Raw genomic sequence first — 22,377 nt, forward strand, 5'->3', positions numbered from 1 at the left:
GATCCACAGTCTCTATTGCAGTGGGGGCATATGTAAGTGGTGGTGGTGGTGGTGGTGGTGGCGGTGTGAGGAGCTGTTTTGGTGGTGGATCTCTCCTTTCTTTGTTGCCTCTTTGTTTCCGCGGCACAGTGGAGGTCCTTTTCCAGGTGTGCCGTGCCTTCATGGACCATCCTGCTCCACAAGTCTCTCTGGGGGACAGCCTCCTCCCAGTTGGTGAGGTTGAAGCGGCATTTCCTCAGGTGGGTTTTGATGTTGTCTTTATACCGCTTCTTCTGACCCCTGTACGTTGTCCTTCCTTCAGTTGTCCATACAACATTTGTTTCGGAAGGCGACTGTTTGGCATGCGTATGACATGGCCGGTCCATCGCAGCTGGTGCCGAATGATGGTTGTGGTGATGCTGAGGATGTTAGCTTCCTTCAGAACACTGACGTTGGTTCGCCTATCTTCCCAGTTGATCCTGAGGATCTTGCGGAGACATCGCTGATGGTACTGCTCCAGAGCCTCAGATGTCTGCTGTAGGTGGTCCAGCTGTCAGCCCCATAGACCAGAGTGGGCAGAACTACAGCTTGGTAGACAAGGAGTTTGGTCTTGGTCTGGATGTCACGATTCTCAAAAACTCTTTTCCTCAGCCTAGCAAAAGCTGCGCTGGCACACCCTATGCGGTGGTGAATCTCGGTATCAATGACAGCTCTCGTGGAAAGAAGACTGCCATGGTAGGCGAATTGATCCACATTTTCCAGGATGTTATCTCCCACACAAATTGTGGGGGGTTGGGAGGGTGTGTCAGGAGCTGGTTGGTATAGGGCCTGAGTTTTCTTGATGTTAATGTCAAGTCCCAGGAGTCGGTAAGCTCTGGCAAAAGCATCCAAGATGTTCTGGAGGTCCAGCTCAGAATGAGCAACTAGAGCATTGTCATCTGCGTACTGGAGCTCTGTAATGGAAGATGTAAGCACCTTACTTTTTGCCCTGAACCTGTTCAGGTTGAAGAGCCCGCCGTCTGTCCTGTAGATGAACTTGACTCCCTCAGGTAGGTTTTGGCTGGTGAGGTGAAAGATGACTGAGATGAAGATGGCGAACAGGGTTGGTGCAATGATGCATCCCTGCTTGACACCAGTGACAACTTTGAAGGGAGCCGTTTCAGAGCCGCCATTGCCAACTACAGTTGCGGTCATATCGTCATGCAACAGACGCAAGATCTTCAGGTACTTGTCCGGGCATCCTATCCTGGAGAGGGCACCCCAGAGGGCAGTTCTGTTCACAGAGTCAAAGGCCTTTGTGAGGTCGATGAACGCCATGTATAGTGGTAGGTGTTGTTCCCGACATTTTTCTTGCAGTTGACGAGCTACAAAAATCATGTCCGAGGTTCCCCTAGCAGGACGGAAGCCGCACTGCGACTCTGGGAGGATCTATTCTGACAGCGGCAGTAACCGGTTGGCCAAAATACGGGCCAGTATTTTTCCTGTTGTGGACAGGAGGGAGATGCCTCTGTAGTTGCCACAGTCTGCCTTATCTTCTTGAAGATAGTGACAATCAAGGCGTCCCTGAGTTCGGCTGGGATTTCCTCCTTTTCCCAGATTTTACCAAGGAGGCTGTGGATGTGGCAAAGGAGCTTTGGTCCGCCTTGCTTGAAGATTTCTGCTGGAATCCCATCTGGTCCAGAGGCCTTGTTATTACTCAGTTTCCTGATGGCATCCATGACCTCCTTTTCGGTGGGGGGATCACCCAAATTCTCCATGATGGGTCGCTGAGGAATCTGGTTTCCCTCTCCACTGTGGTGTTTCGATTCAGAAGCTCTTGGAAATGTTCTCGCCATCTGGAACTGATACCTACATCGTCCTTCAGCAGGGTTTGTCCATCTTTAGAGCGGAGGGGGTTTAGGCCTCGATAGCTGGGCCCATAAACAGCCTTGGTGGCATTGAAGAAACCCCTGGTGTCCCCAGAGTCAGCAAGCCTCTGAATTTCCAGGGCCTTCTCCATCCACCATTTGTTCTTCAGCTCTCTCACTCTGCTCTGGACAAGTGCCTTTGCCTTGGCGTGGGCCTGCCTTTTGTCCCTGCAGTTGATGTCGTTCTGCCAAGAACAAAAGGCTTTCCTTTTGGCATCGATAAGCTGTTCTATTTCGGTGTTATTGTCATCGAACCAGTCCTGGTGTTTCCTGGTCTTGTAGCCAATGGTGTCCTTGCTGGTCTCAAGTAGTGTGGTCTTAAGAGCCTTCCAGTGTTCTTCCACATCCTCAGGATATTCTTCCGGGAGTCTCACAAACAGGGCGTTTTGAAGAAGTTGCAGTCTGTGTCTCCAAGGCTGTCGATGTTAAATTTAGGGCGGATTTGACTCCTTTGTGTCCTCCTCTTCTGCCGCAGCTGGATGTTCATTGTGGAGCGGATGAGGCGATGGTCTGTCCAGCTGTCGTCCGCACAGATCATGGCCCTGGTGATGTTAACATCTTTGCGATCTCTGGCCCTGACAATGACATAATCTATGAGATGCCAGCGCTTCGATCTGGGATGCATCCAGGATGTTTTGAGCCTGTTTTTCTGGCGGAAAAGGGTGTTAGTTATCACAAGCTCATGTTCGGCACACTTTGACAGAAGGAGGACTCCGTTGGTGTTGACATTCCCAACACCTTCTTTGCCTAGAGTGCCTTTCCAGAGATTGTGATCCTTGCCTACCCTGGCATTGAAGTCCCCGAGTAGGAGGATCTTATCTTCTTTCGGGATGTTCGATAGAACCTGGTCTAGGGTTGCATAGAAGGTCTCCTTGTCTTCATCCTGTGAGTCCAAGGTTGGTGCATAGGCACTCACAGCCGTGGCCATCTGATCGTTTGAGAGCCTCAGGCGTACGCTCATTGATTCCTACTGGAGATTCGGAGAGTTGGGAGATGAGCCGGTTTCTGATGGCAAATCCCACTCCGTGGATTCTGGGTTCAGCAGCCGCTTTTCCCTTCCAGAAGAATGTGTATCCCCCTTTCTCCTCCTTTAGTTGCCCCTCCTCGGCCAGGCGGGTTTCGGACAGGGCAGCGATGTCGATCTTCCACCTTTTCAGCTCCCTGGCAATGATCGCAGATCTTCTTTCTGGACGATTGCTGGAGGCACTGTCCATAAGTGTTCTCACGTTCCAGGCTCCAAAGTTCATTGTTTTTGTTTTTCTTATTTGTTTTCGACCGCTAAAAGGTGAACCCACTGGATGCGGTATTCCAGTCAGGTTTATAAGAGGCAGGCTATTTTTAGGGCACCTTTTCTAGCCCCTTCCCCGTGTGGGGTGAGCAGAGTGGACCCTAAATAGGGCTGCTCAGACGTGGGTGCAGCTGCCGAAATGTTCTCTCTGCCTCGGTCCGAGAGCAAGGCGACTGAATCAAACACCCACCGCCTATGTGCCAGTGCATGGCTAGAAGCTCCCAGACTTCACTGTCCTGCTCCCGTTACCGTTTCCTGAACGCCATAGGACTTGTAGGGGGGATTGGGTAATGGTGGGTCCTTCAGGAGAACGCCTGTGCGTGGGATCTTTTAAAGTGGGGAGACTGGTGCACAGCCAGCCACCACACTATCCTTGACAAAGAGAGGGCCAGGGTCCAATGGCATGGAAACCAAGACAATTGGGGGCCCATCTTTGCTGCAGCCTTCTTCCGCCTTTGTGACCGTTGTGGAGCTTCTCTGCAACCATCATTCGCCCACTCCGCCGTTGAGGTCTTTTTTTTGGATCGCTCTTCGTCTGGAACCTCCCCCTTGACCTTACCGCCATGGGTGACCCTACCAGGAGCTTAAGCTCCAGACGGCATCGCTCTCAGGTTCATCGGAACACACAAGGCTCTCCACCACGGCAAGGTGGCGATCCAAGGAGAACTAAATTAGATAGATTCCACTATCCCCCCCCCGAAACCCGTACCCATGTGTGTCTGTAGAATTGCAATGTGGGGGATATAGCAACAACACGCCCACGGGCACACCTCCACGCACAAATAACGGCGTCGGCATAATGGTGACGGGTAGAGCAGGTGCTAGAATAACCTATTGGGGCGGCGCAGCTCCATTATCAGTATTTAACAGGTTAAGGGTAGCGTTGCGGCTGGGAAAACTGGCACAGAATAGAGCCGACAGTGTCCAGCCCTAGGGGTAGGTTGCTGGTTAACACCTCTGACAAGGTTTCAGAGCCCTATCTGGGGCTAAGTGTTTTTGCTCAAGGACACTGCTAATCAGTTAGTAGGCTGCACACACTTTAAATTGTACCTCCGGTGACCGAAAGATTAAGATAATAAAATAAAAATATAAATAATGGGACGCTATAGCAAAACGTGTTAATATCGCAGCACAATAATTTTATCCACTTGGTCTATTTATATGTTGGCCATTCAAATATAGCAGATATACAAGCTCTCAGCACGTCACTCTGTGCTGTGATCTTGTAGATCTGCTATATTTGAACATTTGTGAAAAATCTTGTTTGAATTCTTTAGTTTTTTACATAAATCTTCTCTCGTGGGGGTCCCTGGCACAAAACATTTTCAGATCTACTGCATTATTGGATGACAGTGTCCCATGCCAAAAATATCAGATCTACAAGTGGCCTAGATCTGATATTTTCAGTGTGGTACACTTTGTGGTATACATATTGATAATAATTAGGCATAACCATCAGCTGTAAATGTATTTTATTGTTCCTTCGCCTCATGCTTTCTTTTTGTTGATTTTTGGGGGTCCAGGAGAACTTGCTGTTCGCGTCCATCATCGCTGCGGTGGATCCCGTGGCAGCGATCAACGTGTTGGAGAACGTGGGAGTCAACGAGGAGCTCTACATCGTCATATTCGGAGAAGGCCTTTTCAACGACGCCGTCATTGTGGTGAGTGAGTGCTGGAGAGGTGTGTGCGTGTGCGTGTGCGTGTGCGTGTGCGTGTGCGTGTGCGTGTGCGTGTGCGTGTGCGTGTGTCTGTGTCTGTGTGTGTGTGTGTGTGTGTGCGTGTGCAAAAAGTACTCACATTTTGTACTTCAGTAAAGGTATCAACCGCAATGTAGAAATACTCTGTTACAAGGAAAAGTCTGGAATTCAAAATTTACTTGAGTAAAAGTACAAAAGTATTGGCATCAAGATGTACTTAAAGTACCAAAAGTAAAATAAAAGTACTCGTTATGCAGAAGGTACAATTTCACAAGTTTTGAAATGTATGCAAATCTTTTGAAAATAGCAGATCTACAAGCTCACAATGCGTTGCATCACGAGGCATTGTGAGCATGTAGAAGTGGTTAATGTATGTTTTGTAATAATCAAAATGTACATAGTATCTAGTAACTAAAGTTGTCAAATAATTGTAGTGGAGCAAAAGTACAATATTTGCCTCTGAGATGTAGTGGAGTAGAAGTAAAAGTACTGAAAATTGGAAATACTCCAGTAAAGTAAAAAATACCTAAATATTTTAGTACAGTACTTCAGTAAATTGACTTGGTTACTTTAATCCGCTGATTAGACAGTAGACTAAGGGGCGGCAGTGGCTCAGGGGTAGAGTGGCCGGGTAGAGTGAACTGGAAACCGCAAGGTTCCCATTTTGACTTCCCAGTTCGACTTCCCTCAGAGTTAGTGTCGCAGTGTCCTTGAACAAGACGCTGAACCCCTAATTGCTCCCGATGAGCAGGTTGGTGCCTTGCATGGTTTCCTCCGCCATCGGTGTATGAATGTGTGTGTGAATGGGTGAATGTAATCTATGTAAACATCTATGTAAGCGCTTTGGATAATAGCGCTATATATAAATGCACCATTTAATACACTGGACAACAGAAATCCTCTATTCTTCTTCAAACGGACTTATAACTGGTAGAACAGCTAGCTTTTGGCAAATGTTCCCCCCAGAATACGGATGCCGGGGTTCAAGTCGTTAAAAAACCCAAAACAAAGGTGCGTCCTGTGTGTCAAAAGTGCCGCGTTGAAAATGTGTGCAAATCTTTGAATATATATTTTTTGAAGCGAACATTTGTTACTCAAATCTTTGCTTCTGGGGATTCTACAAATGTCTTCTAAATCCTAACAGTTTTTTGAATAAAACTTATGTTGCTAGTGGTTCTCAAACTTTTCCATGTCAAGGACCCACAAAATTATACGTATTTGACCGCGGACCCCCATCTCAAAATTATTCGTTCCAGGGACCCCCAGAAGCAAAGATTTGAGTTACAAATGTTCCCTTTAAAAAAGTATATATATATATTTTCAAGATTTTTCTAAAATAGCAGATCTACAAGCTCGTAGCTTGTAGATATACAAGATATACAGATACTGTACAAGATATGCAGATAAGCTACGAGCTTGTATATCTGCTATTTTTTAATAGCCAAAGAAATCTAAAAATGACACAGATGCGTTCCCGGTCCTAATAGTTTAATGTCAGGTCTTACTCTTGATAGACGACCATCATCATCTCTTTAATATGTTCCTCTTCTCTCCAGGGCCTGTACAACATGTTCATCTTCATGGCGGACGTGCCCGTGGTGGAGTCGCCCGACGTCTTCCGGGGCGTGGCGAGCTTCTTCGTGGTGGGCGTGGGCGGCGTGTTCGTCGGCTTCCTCTTCGGCATCCTGACGGCCTTCACCACGCGCTTCACCAAAAACGTGCGGCAGATCGAGCCGCTGTTGGTCTTCGTGTTCAGCTACCTGGCCTACCTGGTGGCCGAGATGTTCAATGTCTCCAGCATCATGGCGTGAGTGTAAAACACTGTTTGTCAGATTTTCCGAGAGAAACAAGCAACCAGTGATGGAAAGTAACTACTAAGTACTGTACAGTTTTGAGGTACTTTTACTTTACCGGAATATTTCCAATTGTCGATACCTTTACTTCTACTCCACTACATCTCAGAGGCAAATATTGTACTTTTTACTTCACTACAATTATTTGAAAACTTAAGTTACTAGTTTCTTTGTAGATTTTGATTATTATTACAAAACATACATTTCTCATTTGTATTTAAATTTCAGCCATTTGAAAATAGTCAATTTACAAGCTCACAATGCGTCGCATAGATCTGCTATTTTCAAAAGATTTTTATACATTTGAAAACTTGTGAAATGGGACATTCTGCACAATGAGTACTTTCTACTTTTGGTACTTTAAGTACATTTTTATACAAATACTTTTGTACTTTTACCCAAGTAAATTTTGAATTCTGGACTTTTACTTGTAACAGAGTATTTTTATTTATTGATTAAAAAGTACTTTATTTGAGTACTTTTTCCACCACTGGAAACAGGCGACCAGCAGGTCTATGAAAACAAGACCAAAAGAAGCGGCGAGAGCACTTTAAACCTGATATGCATCAAATAGCCGATCTACAAGCTCACAGCGCATCAGAAAGGTGTATTTTTTTTAACCATTCACCAACCAACACAAAACACAAATCTGGTACAGGGGTCCGTGGAATTCATTTGGGTTCCACGCTTGACATGAAAATGTTTGAGAACCACTGATTTAAACAACATTATGAAACCAGACCCAAACTAGAAAAAGTGCTCCTCGGAGCACAGGTCTCCGCCAGGTCAGGTATTCTGGCCTCCTGGTGGCGCTATAATTGGCCAATGTGAAAAGGGTGCCAACCGTTCTTGCATTGACACTGCATTCATGATTTGATGCATTTTGTTCCAAAAATGTGTTTTGCTGCTAACAGGCCAAAGTGAGAAGGGTGCATTTCTTCCTCGGCCTAGTGGGAATGTGCGTGTGAAATTTCACAGAAATCGCAAGCTGTGTGTATACTTTGAGGCTTTTTGTTCAAAACGGACCAATCCTGCAAACTTTGGAAGCCAACCTTATAGGCAATGAGGATGGAATATGGGAAATCGGACAGATCTGTGTTGATCACATGACTATAGTGATACTGTGTACTGATTTGCATGACATTTGGATAACATTTGTAGGAGTAATATAAAAAAATGGGTTTTGCACAAATCGGCCTCCTGGTGGCGCTATAACAGGCCCATGTGAAAGGCAGAGGTTCTGAATTGGCATCCAGGGAGTGTGTGTGCACAGTTTCGGAGCGACCGGGCCAACGGTGCCGGAGTTTAGCTGGTGACAGACGGACACACACACACACACACACACACACACACACACACACACACACACACACACACACACACACACACACACACACACACACGGACGGACGGACGGACGGACAGGGGGTAAAACATACTCTCTGAGACAATAAGAGACAATAAATAAGAAATTAACATACAACGTATTTCATTGTTTTATTTCATTGTGTTTCTTATTTATTTCATTGTGGTATTTATTATTTAAAACTTTGGACCAATGGACATCCATAGGCAGTAGTAGCATAAAATGCAGAATGTCAAAATCTTGAGATGCCACAATAATGCTGGTCAAACTTGTTTACAGTAAAAGAAATATGCTTAATTCAGCTGTCAAATCATTAACCCCAACTCTGGAACCAAAATGCACCAAAACAATAAGAGTCAAGAAAAACTATGTGATGCCCATCTGAAAAATATTAGAAAATGAGAATGTATGCACGTCTCCATATCTAAAAAGAAATCCATTGAAATAATAATAACTATTATTCAATTATACTGATCCATCCGTAACACTTTATTTTCCTAAATGCAGTCTTCAAAGATGAATGACTTTGTACTTGTCTACAACTGAAAGTAAAGAGAAAAATATAAATAGTTCCTGCTCAGTAAAATCCTGATTGTTAATTTAACTTGTTAATTAAAATGCATACCGGTATTCAGACAGGGAACTACTAAAGTCTGTGGATCCCCATAAGACGGGGATTAGAAACTAATAAAGGCCTGACAAGCTGAGTCATCCATGGAGAGGGCTATGTCAACAGGTCTCCCTGGACACCTAATCTCTCTGAAGATTTGCATGACCTTTGGATAAAATCTGTAGGAGTAATATAAAGAAATTGGTTTTGCACATATCGGCCTCCTGGTGGCGCTATAACAGGCCCATGTGAAAAATGGGGGCAAATGTTCTGAATTGGCATCCAGGGAGTGTGTGTGCACAGTTTCGCAGCGACCGGGCCAACGGTGCCAGAGATTAGCTGGTGACAGACGGACGGACGGACGGACGGACACACGGACACACGGACACACACACGGACGGACGGACAGGGGGTAAAACATACTCTCTCGCCATGCCTTACGGCCTGGCGGAGACAACAAGTAACTACACTTTAGAAACAAGCCTAAAATACTACTGCACCAATATTTACAAGCGTTTTACAGAAAAACAAGCCCAAACTCGCTTATAATAAGAATCCCCCATACAGCATTTGTGTTGTTAAAAGAATTGAAAACATATTCCAAATTCTTCACATCACGACAACGATAAGCTTGTAGATCGGCTATTTTCAAATATAATTGTGGGCTCGCTGCATGCAGTAGCAGCGAGCACACTATTGATGTTCTACATTATTTCTTTATTCTCTCCCAAAAGTTTGGCACCTAACTACTCCTACATACTTTCACTTAGAAACTCCATTCAAACTGTAAAAATAATCCAGCTTACTGTGGACACGTGTGTCTTATCTTTTTGAAATGATTTGTAGTTTTTGAAATATTTACACCCCTAAAAGTCTATGGGAAAGTCAATAGTTATTTGAAAACCCCATTCTCTTTCACTTGTTTAAAATCATGTTACTTCAGCATGCTTTAGCTTACAGACTCCAACTTTAAAAGGTTGAGGTACATTATGACTTCCATTGCTGTGTTTAACTTTTTGATCACTTTTATACTTTTGAAGCTATCCCACTTTAAAGCACATGTGGATCTCACAGTCTTTTCAGCTTTTCCAATACACACTAATGGTGTTTGCTAGAAGGGAGAGAGAAGGAGATAGGAGGAATGGCCCATGTTTTCGTTAAGTCACTGTGGCTGCAATTTTTACACTACAGATATCTTTTTACATCACCAAGTGCGCACAGGTCTGCTCTCCAATTTAATCCAAAGAAGCTAAGCTGTGTGATGTATACATTTTTAGTTAAGACCATTAATATCAACCCATGTCCCTTTACACTCTAGCAATCAGTACACCTGGTGACAGCTAGCCTGTCAGTCATTGGCTGCTCAGTGGTGCTGCAAAGTAACAAAGTACATTTACTCAAGTACTATGCAAGTGCTTACAATGCACAGTACAATTTTGAGGTACTTTTACTTTACTTTCCATTGTTGTTACTTCTACTCCACTACAATTACAGTATATGACAGATATACACAATACAAAACCTACAGTAACCACACAGCCGATCTACAATGTGAGTGTTATGAGCTTGTAGATCTGCTATTTTCTGAAAAGTTGAGTATTTTACTTTGGTACTCAAATGCTAAAACGTTTATACACTGCAAGCTCCAAAACTCCCACCCCCCCATACTCCACCACCACCACCCCACCTCCCACACCACATGACATACATCCCTCTGTCATACTTTGACTATTCGAAAAAAGCCGATCTACAATGCTATGCATTGGGAGCTTGTAGATCTGCTATTGTCAGATAAACCTTGACAGTTTTTGGAAAGTTTGAGTACAGGGGGCGGCAGTGGCTCAGGGGTAGAGTAGCCATTAGAGTGGATGGATGGCAACTGCGAGGTTCCCAGTTCGATCCAGGGCTCCCCCAGAATTAGTGTCGAAGTGTCCTTGAGCAAGACGCTGAACCCCTAATTGCTCCCGATGAGCAGGTGCTTTGCATGGTTTCCTCTGCCATCGGTGTATGAATGTGTGTGTAAATGGTTGAAATTCTAATGGCAATAATTTTGTAAATTTAAAGCTACAATTTAACTAATGGTGTGTATTGGTCAACATAACCCCACACAACCCCCCACACCCCATACCCCCCCCCCCCCCCAACTCCCCACAATATTTTCTAGTTTAGATCTGCTATTTTCAAAAGATTGTTGACATTTTTAAAACTGGTGAAATGGGTGATTCTGCGTAACGACTCGAGTACTTTTACTTTTGGTACTTAAAGTATATTTTGATTCCAATACTTTTGTACTTTTACTCAAGTAAATTTGGATTATCTGACTTTTACTTGTAACAGAGTGTTTCTACGTTGCAGTATTGATACTTTACTTAAGTAAAAAATGTGACCCTCCTGCCTCCTCCTGGTCCCTCCTGGTCCCTCCTCCTCCTGCAGCATCGTGGTCTGTGCCCTCACCATGAAGTACTACGTGGAGGAGAACGTGGCCCAGCAGTCCTGCACCATCATCCGCCAAATGGTCAAGATGCTGGCCTCCATCTCCGAGACGCTGGTCTTCTTCTTCCTGGGTGTGGTCACCGTCACCACGGAGCACGAGTGGAACTGGGCCTACATCCTGTTCACGCTGCTGTTCGCCTTCGTCTGGAGGTTCCTGGGTGAGGAGGAGGGGGGGGAGGTCCCCAAATGATTAGCTTAACCCATTAAGACCGGGAATCTGTGTCATTTTAAGATTTATTTCGCTATTCAAAAATAGCAGATCTACAAGCTCGTAGCTTTTGTAGATCTGCTATTTTTGAAAAATCTTGAAAATGTGTGCAAATCTTACATATATATATATTTGTTTTCAAAGCGAACATTTGTAACTCAAATCTTTGCTTCATGGGGATTCTACAAATGTCTTCTAAATCTTAACAGTTTTTTGAAAAAACTTATGTTGCTGTAATCAGTGGTTCTCAGTGGAGTAAAAGTACTCCACTACAATTAGTAACAAGTACTCTGGGATGTAGTGGAGTAGAAGTAAAAGCATTGGAAATTGGAAATACTCAAGTAAAGTACAAATACCTCAAAATTGTACTTAAGTACAGTACTTGAGTCTATGCACTTTAGTTACTTTCCACCACTGATCTTTACACGTAAACCTGTGATGTGACAATAACTGTTGATTCCTCTAAACCCTCTCGTCTCCCCTGCCCTCCTCCAGGAGTTCTGGTGCTGACCCAGATCATCAACCGGTTCAAAACCATCTCTTTCACCTACAAGGACCAGTTTGGCCTGGCCTACGGTGGCCTGCGAGGGGCCATCTGCTTCGCCCTGGCCTTCACCCTGCCCGGCAACATCAACAGGAGAGAGCTGTTTGTCACCGCCTCCATCGCCCTCATCATCTTCACCAACTTCATACAGGTATCACCGCATACGGCCAGGTTTCATCATATCAAGCAGTGGTGGAAAAAATACCCAAATGTTTTACTTAAGTAAAAGTATCGATACTGCAATGTAGAAATACTCTGTTACAAGTAAAAGGCCGGAATTCAAAATTTACTTGAGTGTAAGTGCAAAAGTATTGGTATCAAAATGTACTTAAAGTACCAAAAGTAAAAGTACTAAAATGTTTGAAAATAGCTTGTAGATCGGCTATTTTCAAATAGCCTAGGTATAGAATAGGGCTTAAGTGGTTAATGTAAAAGTATAGACAATTGGAAATACTCCAGTAAAGTAAAAGTAACTAAATATTGTACTTAAGTACAGTACTTGAGTAAATGTACTTAGTTACTTTACACCACTGATATCAAGGACCCCCAAATGTATATGTATATGGCCGTAATCCCCCGATCTGAAAATATGTTGTGCCAGGGACTCCCATAAGAGAAGATTAGTTTAAAATCTTTTAAAAAAAATATTCAGAATTTTTCAAGATTTTTCAGATGTTTAAAAAAATAGTCGATCTACAAGCTCACAACACATTGCACCGTTGTGAGCTTGAAGAGCGGCTATTCTTGAATTTGCTATATTCTTGAATAGCCGCAGTTTGTGTTTACGCGTGTTTTCATAAATGAATGCCCTATTTTAAACGTTGTCGTTCGACAGTGTCGCTCAAAAATAGCTGATCTACAAGTTCATTGATCTACAAGTTCACCCAATTTCTTTTTTCTATCAATTACACACACCCCATGAAGCATTGAATTCATGGAGATTTTTTTGTTTTTGTCGCATTCCTGAGACAATAATCTGATGACCAGCGGAGACTCAAAGAGTCTACTTTGAGTCTCCTACTGGATACATTAGCATCTTTCCACCGGTCATCAAATTATTGGCAGGAATGCGACAAAAACAAAAAAGATCTCCATGAATTCAATGCTTCAGGGGGTGTGAAATTGATAGAAAATAAATATTTTTTGGGGTAAACTACTCCATTCGATATTGATCTGTTATGTTACAGGGTATCAGTCTTCGTCCTATCATCGAGTACATGAACCTACGAAGGACCAACAAGGAAATGAGATCCATCAACATGGTGATTCACAACAGGGTGTGTACAGTTCACTTTGTTTTCTGCTTCTCATTCACTCATCTCTATGTCTCTGTCCAAAGTTGACCCCTGTGTGTGTGTGTGTGTGTGTGTGTGTGTGTGTGTGTGTGTGTGTGTGTGTGTGTGTGTGTGTGTGTGTGTGTGTGTGTGTGTGTGTGTGTGTGTGTGTGTGTGTGTGTGTGTGTGTGTGTGTGTGTGTAGCTGATAGAACACACCATATCTGGCATTGAGGACCTGTGTGGACAGTGGAGTCATCACTACTGGAAAGACAAGTAAACACTTTACACTCTATATGTTATCTGTTATTATCAAACTTGTTCTGCTATTTTTGAATAGCCAACGCTAAAATCTAAAATGACACAGATACTTTCCCGGTTTTAATTTGTTAACCCATTCAATCCGGGAACACATCTGTGTCATTTTTAGATTTCTTTGGCTATTCAAAAGTAGCAGATCTACAAGCTCATAGCGCGGCACCGAGTGCCGCGCTATGAGCTTGTAGATCTGCTACTTTTTATAAATTGTGAAATTTGTGCAAATCTTTGAATATATATATTTTTTAAGTAAACATTTGTAACTCAAATCTCTGCTTCTGGGATCCCTGGAACAAAATATTTTACACATTTTCGCTTTAAGAAATATATATTCAAAGATTTGCACAAATTTCAAGATTTTTCAAAAATAGCAGATCTACAAACTCATAGCGCAGCACTCGGTGCCGCGCTATGAGCTTGTAGATCTGCTATTTTTGAATAGCCAAAGCAATCTTGAATGAAACAGATGCGTTCCCGGTCTTAATGGGTTAAACAGCTGAAATGATTACAAGATTAACAGAGGCATAACTTTTCTTTTGGAATAAACACGCATGGACAAACGCAAACTTTCTCTTATGTTCTCTGTCTGTCTGTCTGTCTGTCTGTCTGTCTGTCTGTCTGTCTGTCTGTCTGTCTGTCTGTCTGTCTGTCTGTCTGTCAGATCTAAGCTCACAACGCATCGTGTTGTGAGCTTGACAAAACTAGACAAAAACTAAAACATTTCAGATGACTAAAATATGACTAAAACTAAATGGATTAAAAATGTGACTAAAACTAAAACAAAATTTGCAACACTGCTGTCTCTGTCTCTCTCTGTCTCTCTCTCTCTCTCTCTCTCTCTCTCTCTCTCTCTCTCTCTCTCTCTCTCTCTCTCTCTCTCTCTCTCTGTCAGGTTTAAGAAGTTCATTGACAACGTGCTGAGGTTCATCCTGATCCGGGACAGGAAGTCAGAGTCCAGCATCGTGTCTCTCTACAAGAAGCTGGAGCTGCAGAAGGCCATAGATCTCAGCGCGGCGCCCTCTGTTGTCTCACTGAAGTAAGTACACCTGTCTGCAAGTCATTTAATGGACCCTTCGCTAAACCCCACCCCAAAAGCGATTGTCCAATACCAGCTTAGCAACCGTTGTTAGCCTGGCATAGGTCTGGCAAGCTTTCGTCACCTGCCATAGCTGTCAATGTTATTTCGCCCACACACACACACAATCATTTGCAACATAATAGCAAGAATAGGAATACCACGATAACGCAATGGTGACTATGAACCACGTACCCAAACCCGTTGGAGGCTGCTTTTCCCAAGCTGAAATCTGCACTTAAACTGCCAGGCTGCATGGCTGTGTTGTGTTGAACACATACACAGCTTAACGTCAGGAAAGTTACACGACTCACTCGCCCAGGTGGTGTCAATAATAGGCTACTAATCACCGTAATCGTAACAAAATTCAGAATCACAGCGCTGCCTGTTTCGGATTCCGCACGTTAAAGTATATTAATTCATTTGTTCGTCTATTTATTAACTGCTACTGCAGTCTTACCCTGCGGTACATGAAAACTCCTGTTACAGTCATGGATGAACTTCAGCCTGGTGTTTGCACTTTCTCCATTTACGGTCCGTACATCTATATAAACGTTCAGATTTCAAATATAAAGTGCTTACCCCATGGCCACGGATGTTACAATTATGCACGGGACTCTCAAAAGTACCCGTATATTCTGTATTGTTCAATAAAAAGCATTTTAATCTGATCAGTGGCCATTTTCTCATAATTTATCAGAGTGCAATACACCTACCAACCGATAGGGTCGCTCAGTTGAAAGCATATGGAGAAAATGGCCACCGATCAGATTAAAATGCTTTTTATTGAACAATACGGATGATACGGGTACTTCTGAGAGCCCTTACATAAATGTAACATCCGTGGCCATTGGATAAGCACTTTATATTTGAAATATGAACGTTTATGTAGATGTACGGGCCATAAATGGAGAAAGTGAAAACACCAGGTTGTAGTTCATCCATGACGGTCGTGACAGTCGACCGTCGTGTATCCATGGCTATTACTCCCTCTAACATTTCCCATGTTTTTAGTTTATTGAAATAATGTCATGCACATTTGTCCAGTGCATAGCCTACTGCAGGCCGTGTTGACTACATTTAGAAGAGATTTTGAAGCTCTTGCTCCTGAAATGATCGATTATTTTTAAGGGGAAAAGCCATCATTTAACATGCAAGTCAATGGGTGAGAAGCAGAGTTGCCAGGCGCTGCCAGGCCTGGGTGTGACTAACTTCGCACCACCAGTCACAGAGTGGAGTGGGTGGGGCTTAGCGAAGGGTCCATTGTGCCACTCTTTAACATTTACATTCAACATCGCTGTTGTTGTCGGGAAGAAACCTCTTCTCTCCATATATATATATTTTTTTGTTGTTTTGTTTAGTTTTTTAATTAATGCCCTACTTGATTATATTACAGCCAACAGCGTCACACAAAGGTTTAAAAAATAGCATATCTACAAGCTTGAAACGCGGCACGAAGCGACGCGTTTTGAGCTTGTATAAAAACGTTTTTTTATACTTTATTGCAGGTTCGTACATGTACAGTACATGTTATCGATTTCAGCCAATTATCAATTTATATTAAGTTTTCTTCACCTGCTTAATTCATACTTTCTTTATTTCCCCTTTTTTTCCCCTCCCTTTTTTTTATTATTAAACTATGTATAATATTTAAACTTATTTTTTTATGATGCAAGATGTGAAGAAGTTGGGGCCAGGGAGATGAGACTTCTGTGACTTGGCCGGTTCACAGAAAAGTTAGCCTCGGAAACCCAGGCTTTTTTTTTTGTTACAAAAGAAAAAAAGCCTGGGGGAGCGATGCAGGAACGATGGTCTTGGACCTTGTTATCTCCTAACCAATCAGAGTGCAGAGGGGCGTCGCTCTAAATTTGGTGACGTCAGCGTGCTCCGTGCACAGGCCGAGGGGGGGAGGGGAGGGGAGGCGGGGACATAGATTGGTGAAGCAATAGGAAGCCACGCACAAATCCAGGCGGCTGTGTTTGGGTCCGCCCTTCAAGACCATGGTTTGAGCTCGTAGCCTCAGGCTACAGAAAAGTTGATGCAACCTTTTACTGTTTAGGGTGAGATTTCAAGAGAAATATTGGCTCGTTGATTATACAGTTATTGGTGTTGGTGTTGGTGTAGCCATTTCAGAATATCAGTGGGTCTCATCTCCTACTGCTGTTTTTTATACTTTTGAATTTGAATCCTGAAAATAAATTTAAAATAAATGTCGGGTGGAAAAATAAATTTCCACCCGACAGATACGATTATGCTAGTGTCCCTAATGACTTTAGAATAGTTGAACAGGGAACACTTTCAAGATTTCAGATGTCAGTGCCTTGCTCAAAGGGACACCGTTTTTAACAGGCTATTGAACTTGGCCATTACTGATACCTCCTCTCTCTCCTGCCAGCGATGAGAAAAAGGACTTCGCAAGACCCAAGAAGACGTTCATGGCAGGGGACATAAGGAAGATGCACAACGTCCTGGACAATAACATGTACAACATCCGTCAGAAGGTGAGTCTGATTTATGAGCTTGTAGATCAGTTTTTTTCAAATGGCCTAAAGTGGTTAATGTATATTTTATAATGTAATAATTTATATCTACAAACTTTCCACCACTGCTGCCTACAATGTTGCTACCAGCTGTATGTGCGTGCATGCGACAATAAACACCTTGTACCTTCATTATGTTAAAGTAAATGCAATGTTTTTTTTTATGTTACTTTCAATTTTTCTCTCTGACCTCATTGTCCGTGTTATTCAAAACAAATCCCCAGACGATTGCTTACAGCACCAGACACAACCTGCCCGACAACAGTAAAGCCAGGGAGATCCTGATTCAGCAACACCCCAGTTTCAGGAGAAGCCTCCTCCCTGGAACCCCCCCCCAGGAGGTAAATGAGACAAGTTGGGGCCAGGGAGATGAGACTTCTGTGACTTGGCCGGGTCACAGAAAAGTTGATTGAAATTTTTTACTGTTTAGGGTGAGAAATATTGACTCGTTGATTATACAGTTATTGGTGTTGGTGTAGCCATTTCAGAATATCAGTGGGTCTCATCTCCAAATCCAAGGGCCCCCCAACTCTGGTTATAGATAAACCAGATGCATAGCTTAAAAATTGTGAGTTTGACCTTAGACCTTTTTTGATCCCCAGATGGCATCCAGCAGATCTCAGAAGTACTACTCTCTTCAGCCTGGTGGAGATCTGGAGTCTGCCTTCCCTCGCAGAAGATCCTCTCATGGTGAGTTTGGTCTTGTTTTTCTTGTTCACACATGTACATAAATGACAAGGCTTCGTGGCAATGGGAGTCAAAGTGATAACGAATAGGTGCAGGTGAGACACAACACAAAATAATTTACTAAATTAACACGATTCAGTAAGTACCCAGATTAAGACATGACCTGATTCCTTAGAAAGGTCTTATACTGAACCCGATTAAAGGGATAGTTCACCCCCAAAATGCCTTTTTTCCTATCGATTAGTCACCCCATGAAGACTTGAATTCATAGATTTTTTGGAAGCCAATAATTTGATGACCGGCAGCTGCTCCGGTAGGAGACACAAAGAGTCTCCTTTGTGTCTTCTACCTGAACCGCTGCCTACCGGTCCTCTGGTCATCAAATTATTGGCTTAGGAATGCGACAAAATGCAAAACATCCATGAATTCAAGTCTCCATGGGGTGACTAATCGATAGGGGGGGGGGGGGGGGGGTGAACTATCCCTTTAACACAGCTACATTTCTGCTCAATCTTTCCTTTTATTTATGCATAGTGTGATTCATTTAGAAGAACGCATCAACTGAGTCAAGGGGGAAAGACCAAATGAACAGCTCAGTGTTGCTATTTGACAATCATGCCCCTTATGTATTTGATTTGACTGTGCCTCCCTGTTATTAGACTTGTTCTACAGTTTCTTGCTTATTTATTTACTCTTCCCTAGTTTATTCTAACTCTACAACTGCTAGAGCTTGAGCACAAAAGGGACATTTTCCTTCTCCTTTCTGTGTTTTACTTTGTAAAATGTTGTGTTATGCATCACAGTACAATTCAAGTAACCCCTATACTCAATGTTTCCCAAACAGTGGGTCGGGACCCATGTTTGGGTCGTGGACCAGTTTTTCTGGGTCGTGAGTAAATATCCCCTGTTTGTTTTGTTTCCTACGTATACAAATAGACAAATACAATCATTTTCATCAATTAAAAACTATTCCAACATTTTTCAAAAGTATTTCATGAATTAAATTAAAAGAAATACAAAAATGTTCAATAAATCAAAAAAACACTTATAGGCCTATTCAGGCGCGCGGGAAGTCCTTAATACCTAGGGGGGCTGTGCGTCGGGGGGGACTTTCGCGCGGGCGCGCGATTTTTTTTGTGATTTTTTGGGGGTTTTCTGTGTTTTTCCCCACACAAAAAGGCAGAAAGACAGTGTAAACACCAGGTTGAAGTTCATCCATGACCGTAACAGACTGCTATGATCCATAAAATATATATATATTATAAAAAATAAAATAAAATAAAACTTTTTTTTTTTTTTTTTTTCTTTTTTCTTCCCATCACCAGGGGGGCTGCTCCCATCACCAGGGGGGCTGCAGCCCCCATAGCCCCCCCCCTTCCCGCGCCACTGGGCCTATTGGTAACCGGAGTCCCTCAGGGCTCAATACTCGTATCTTTTCTGTTTTCTGTTATTGTGGGGAAAGCTTTCGCTGAAAATAGCAGATCTACAAGCTCACAAAGCGACGCGCTGTGTCGCGTTGTGAGCTTGTCAATCTACTATTTTCAGCGAAAGCTTTCACCACAATAGGGATGCTGGGGTTTAAGTGGTAAGTGGTAAGAAGTAGTGAAAATAGCAGATCTACAGAAGATGTAGATCTGCTTGTAGAACTGCTATTTCCGGGTCTCGGAACAAACGTCTCATTTCTCTTTTGGGTCTTGAGACAAAAAGGTGTGAGAACCAACTGCTCTAACTCATCCTCTCCATCCTCACACAGAACGCTCCCTGATCCCCCCGAGGAGGCTGGACACCCTCAGGAAGGTGGTGCCAGACCCTGCGCCAAATGGGGCAGGAAGGCGCCGGTGCCCTTTCCCAGGAGACCTCCCCCTCTGCCACCACCTTCCTCCTGGAGGGTGCCGGACCACTTGCCCCCCCCCCCAGGGGGGACAACGGGGGGGCAGGTGGGGACCCCTTACTTAGACGCTCATCATCACAGGGGTCTGGCCGTTCACATCACAGGCCCTGAGAGGCCGTTGTGTGTTTGTTTTGTTGCACAAACGTTTAAAAATATAGACAAATTACAACTTTTCATCAATTAAAAGCTATTCCAACATTTTTCAAAAGTATTTCATGAATTAAATAAAAAAAATCTAATAATTTCCAATAAATCAAAAACACACTTAAAGGAGCATTACACCCCTGGAAGAACTTGCAGTCACTCAATGTTAATAATATATATATTAATTATCTATTATAATATAGTAGATAACAGTAGCAAAATTTCAAATTTGCACCCTATGGCCCGAAAAATATAGAAGTCTTGACTTTGACTGGATGACTGGGGTTTGGCTGCATTACTACAATGACCACAATGCTTTGTGGCACTGCTCTTCCTTGTGGGGAGGAGGCTGCGTGGGGGCGTGGTCTACATTGTAACTTTCCCCTCCCAGTTCTCACTACAACAACATCAACAAACACATACAGCACATTGGCCAGTGTTGCCATGTCTGCTTATTATAAGCGGCTGGTTTCTAAAATGTAGTTGATATTTGGGCTCGTTTCCAAATGTTTTGATTGTTGTTTATGTGAGGGGTAGGACCTTAGGACCTGGGAGCTCAGAGCAGGTGGCAGGAACAGCCTATATATGGTAAGGGGAGCTCTCGTGAGAGCAGAGAGAGTCGCGTTTGTTCTCGCACGTCGTGTGTGTTGCTCTGAGTTAGCGTCTCACCGGTGGCCAGCACCGTGCATCCAAACTTTACCACAGAGGTATGTTACAAAATGCATTTCGGGTTATGCTTCATTTGTTTGTTTTATGAGTTGTTTTTGTACTTATTGAAACCATTACTTACTGAATGATTACTGCACTCCTAGAATCTCTGGTGCTGTGCAGCAGTCAGCAGACTTGTGTGGGAGCCAGAAACCACACATTATGTGTATTAACAGAGTCTGAGGTAGGAGTTAACTTATATGTTCATGGTGTTTGACCTAGAGGCTCATGTACATAATAGAGTTTATTGCATTCACCCAGCATGGTTGTTTATGACTAAACCTACACTGTTTTGTATGTTTAAATAATATGATTTTCTGCATTATATTGTAGAGTGCCAGATCGAACCAGACCCTGGTCAGCCCATGCTCCTGCCGTTGGGTGCACAGGTGCCTATAGGGCCTATAGGTAGGAAGATGGGCTTGCCAGTATATTGTATGTATTGTGTAATGATGATGGTGCTCAGTGATTAATTAGTGTTTTTGTATTATTGTAGGCTGAACTGGTGACACACAGGATTGTGGTCAGCAGGCAGCCGCTGCTCTTTTTCTCCATTTAGTTTATTTTATTAGTTATGCTCAAGTGCCTCCTTGTGTGCAGTTTATAAAGATTCCTCATTGATCGTACCTTTCACATTGATGACCGTGCTTGCCCCTTTCCCCCCTTTTGTAAGAGTGCAGTGTTTTAACCAGTGTTCTATTTTCATTAGTTGGTGTGTGCGCATTTAAGTCGCAGTGTTTAACTATTTGCAGTGTTGATCATTCTACAGTTTTATCAGTGTGCGTGTTATCATTATTAAAGTGTTATTGCCCCCCGGTCAATGAGCGTGATGGTACAGACACATAGTGTCCTTTGGATTCTACCCCTGCTGCTATTTAATAAAATGTTCGAATGATTGTACACACGAAAGCCTCTGTCAGTCTTGTCTAACTTGTGTGGGGATATTATTTAGTCACAACAGTAACAGAGTAAATGCATAGGTTGTTCAGGGTCTCTCCCCTGAAAGAGTGGCGTAGTCACGTTGAGTTATTCAAAAGTATTATTAGTGTCCATCTGGTCACATTTAAACCAGTGGTTCTCAAACATGTTCATGTACTTTTCCACGGACCCTCATCTGTGCACTGCGCGCCAACATATTTGCCAGGGAGACCCTACCAAAAATGTGTTGTTAAAATGTTAAAAAAATATTCCACATTTTGCACTTTTTTCCCCTCAAGATTTTTTGGAAAATAGCAGATCTATACAAGCTCACACTGCGTCACATCGTTACACCTCATCCGCACTGCCAGCGAGCGAGCGTTCTGACGGCGACGTCGCGCGAAAAAACTGTCCTCATTTGGGGCGATATGGAGCGTCGGCCATCGCGTTGCGACGTAGCATTAACCAATCATATTAATGGTGGGAAAAGTACTATATTTTTGGACTTAAGTAAAAGTATCAATACTGCGATGTAGAAATATTCTGTTACAAGAAAACGTCCGGAATACAAAATGTACTTGAGTAAAAGTACAAAAGTATTGGTATCAAAATGTAGGTTAAAGTAGGCTACCAAAAGTAGAAAATAGCTACATGGTGCAGAATATCCCATTTCAGTTTACAAATGTATAAAAATCTTATACTAAATCTATAAATCTATAAACAATAGCAGATCTACAAGCTCACAATGCCTTGCATCACTTAGATCTGCTATTTTCAAATGGCTGAAATGTATATAGGGCTGAAGTCAGGGGCGCCGATGACGTGGGGGCACCGGGGCTAGAGCCCCCACAGTGAAATGATGAGCCCCCTCATCATTT

General features: G+C 43.1%; 1 protein-coding gene across 1 annotated transcript in view; it reads left to right on the forward strand.

The window, feature by feature from the left end:
• The window catches only part of LOC308102861 (sodium/hydrogen exchanger 2-like), a gene marked incomplete at its 3' end in the record, with an annotated part of 35,803 nt that extends 14,713 nt beyond the window's left edge, over window positions 1–21,090 (forward strand). The window contains exons 4-15 of the mRNA XM_080452715.1: window positions 4,698–4,835; window positions 6,428–6,678; window positions 11,134–11,351; window positions 11,897–12,096; window positions 13,133–13,222; window positions 13,424–13,494; window positions 14,429–14,572; window positions 17,007–17,112; window positions 17,376–17,492; window positions 17,754–17,841; window positions 19,592–19,727; window positions 21,078–21,090. Coding sequence (XP_080308841.1) covers window positions 4,698–4,835; window positions 6,428–6,678; window positions 11,134–11,351; window positions 11,897–12,096; window positions 13,133–13,222; window positions 13,424–13,494; window positions 14,429–14,572; window positions 17,007–17,112; window positions 17,376–17,492; window positions 17,754–17,841; window positions 19,592–19,727; window positions 21,078–21,090 — 1,572 coding nt within the window. The remainder of the gene's footprint in view (window positions 1–4,697; window positions 4,836–6,427; window positions 6,679–11,133; window positions 11,352–11,896; window positions 12,097–13,132; window positions 13,223–13,423; window positions 13,495–14,428; window positions 14,573–17,006; window positions 17,113–17,375; window positions 17,493–17,753; window positions 17,842–19,591; window positions 19,728–21,077) is intronic.
• Window positions 21,091–22,377: the final 1,287 nt, after the last annotated feature.

This window comes from Gymnoscopelus braueri, assembly GCF_963280865.1.
Source record: "Gymnoscopelus braueri genome assembly, chromosome: 16".
NCBI lineage: Eukaryota > Metazoa > Chordata > Actinopteri > Myctophiformes > Myctophidae > Gymnoscopelus > Gymnoscopelus braueri.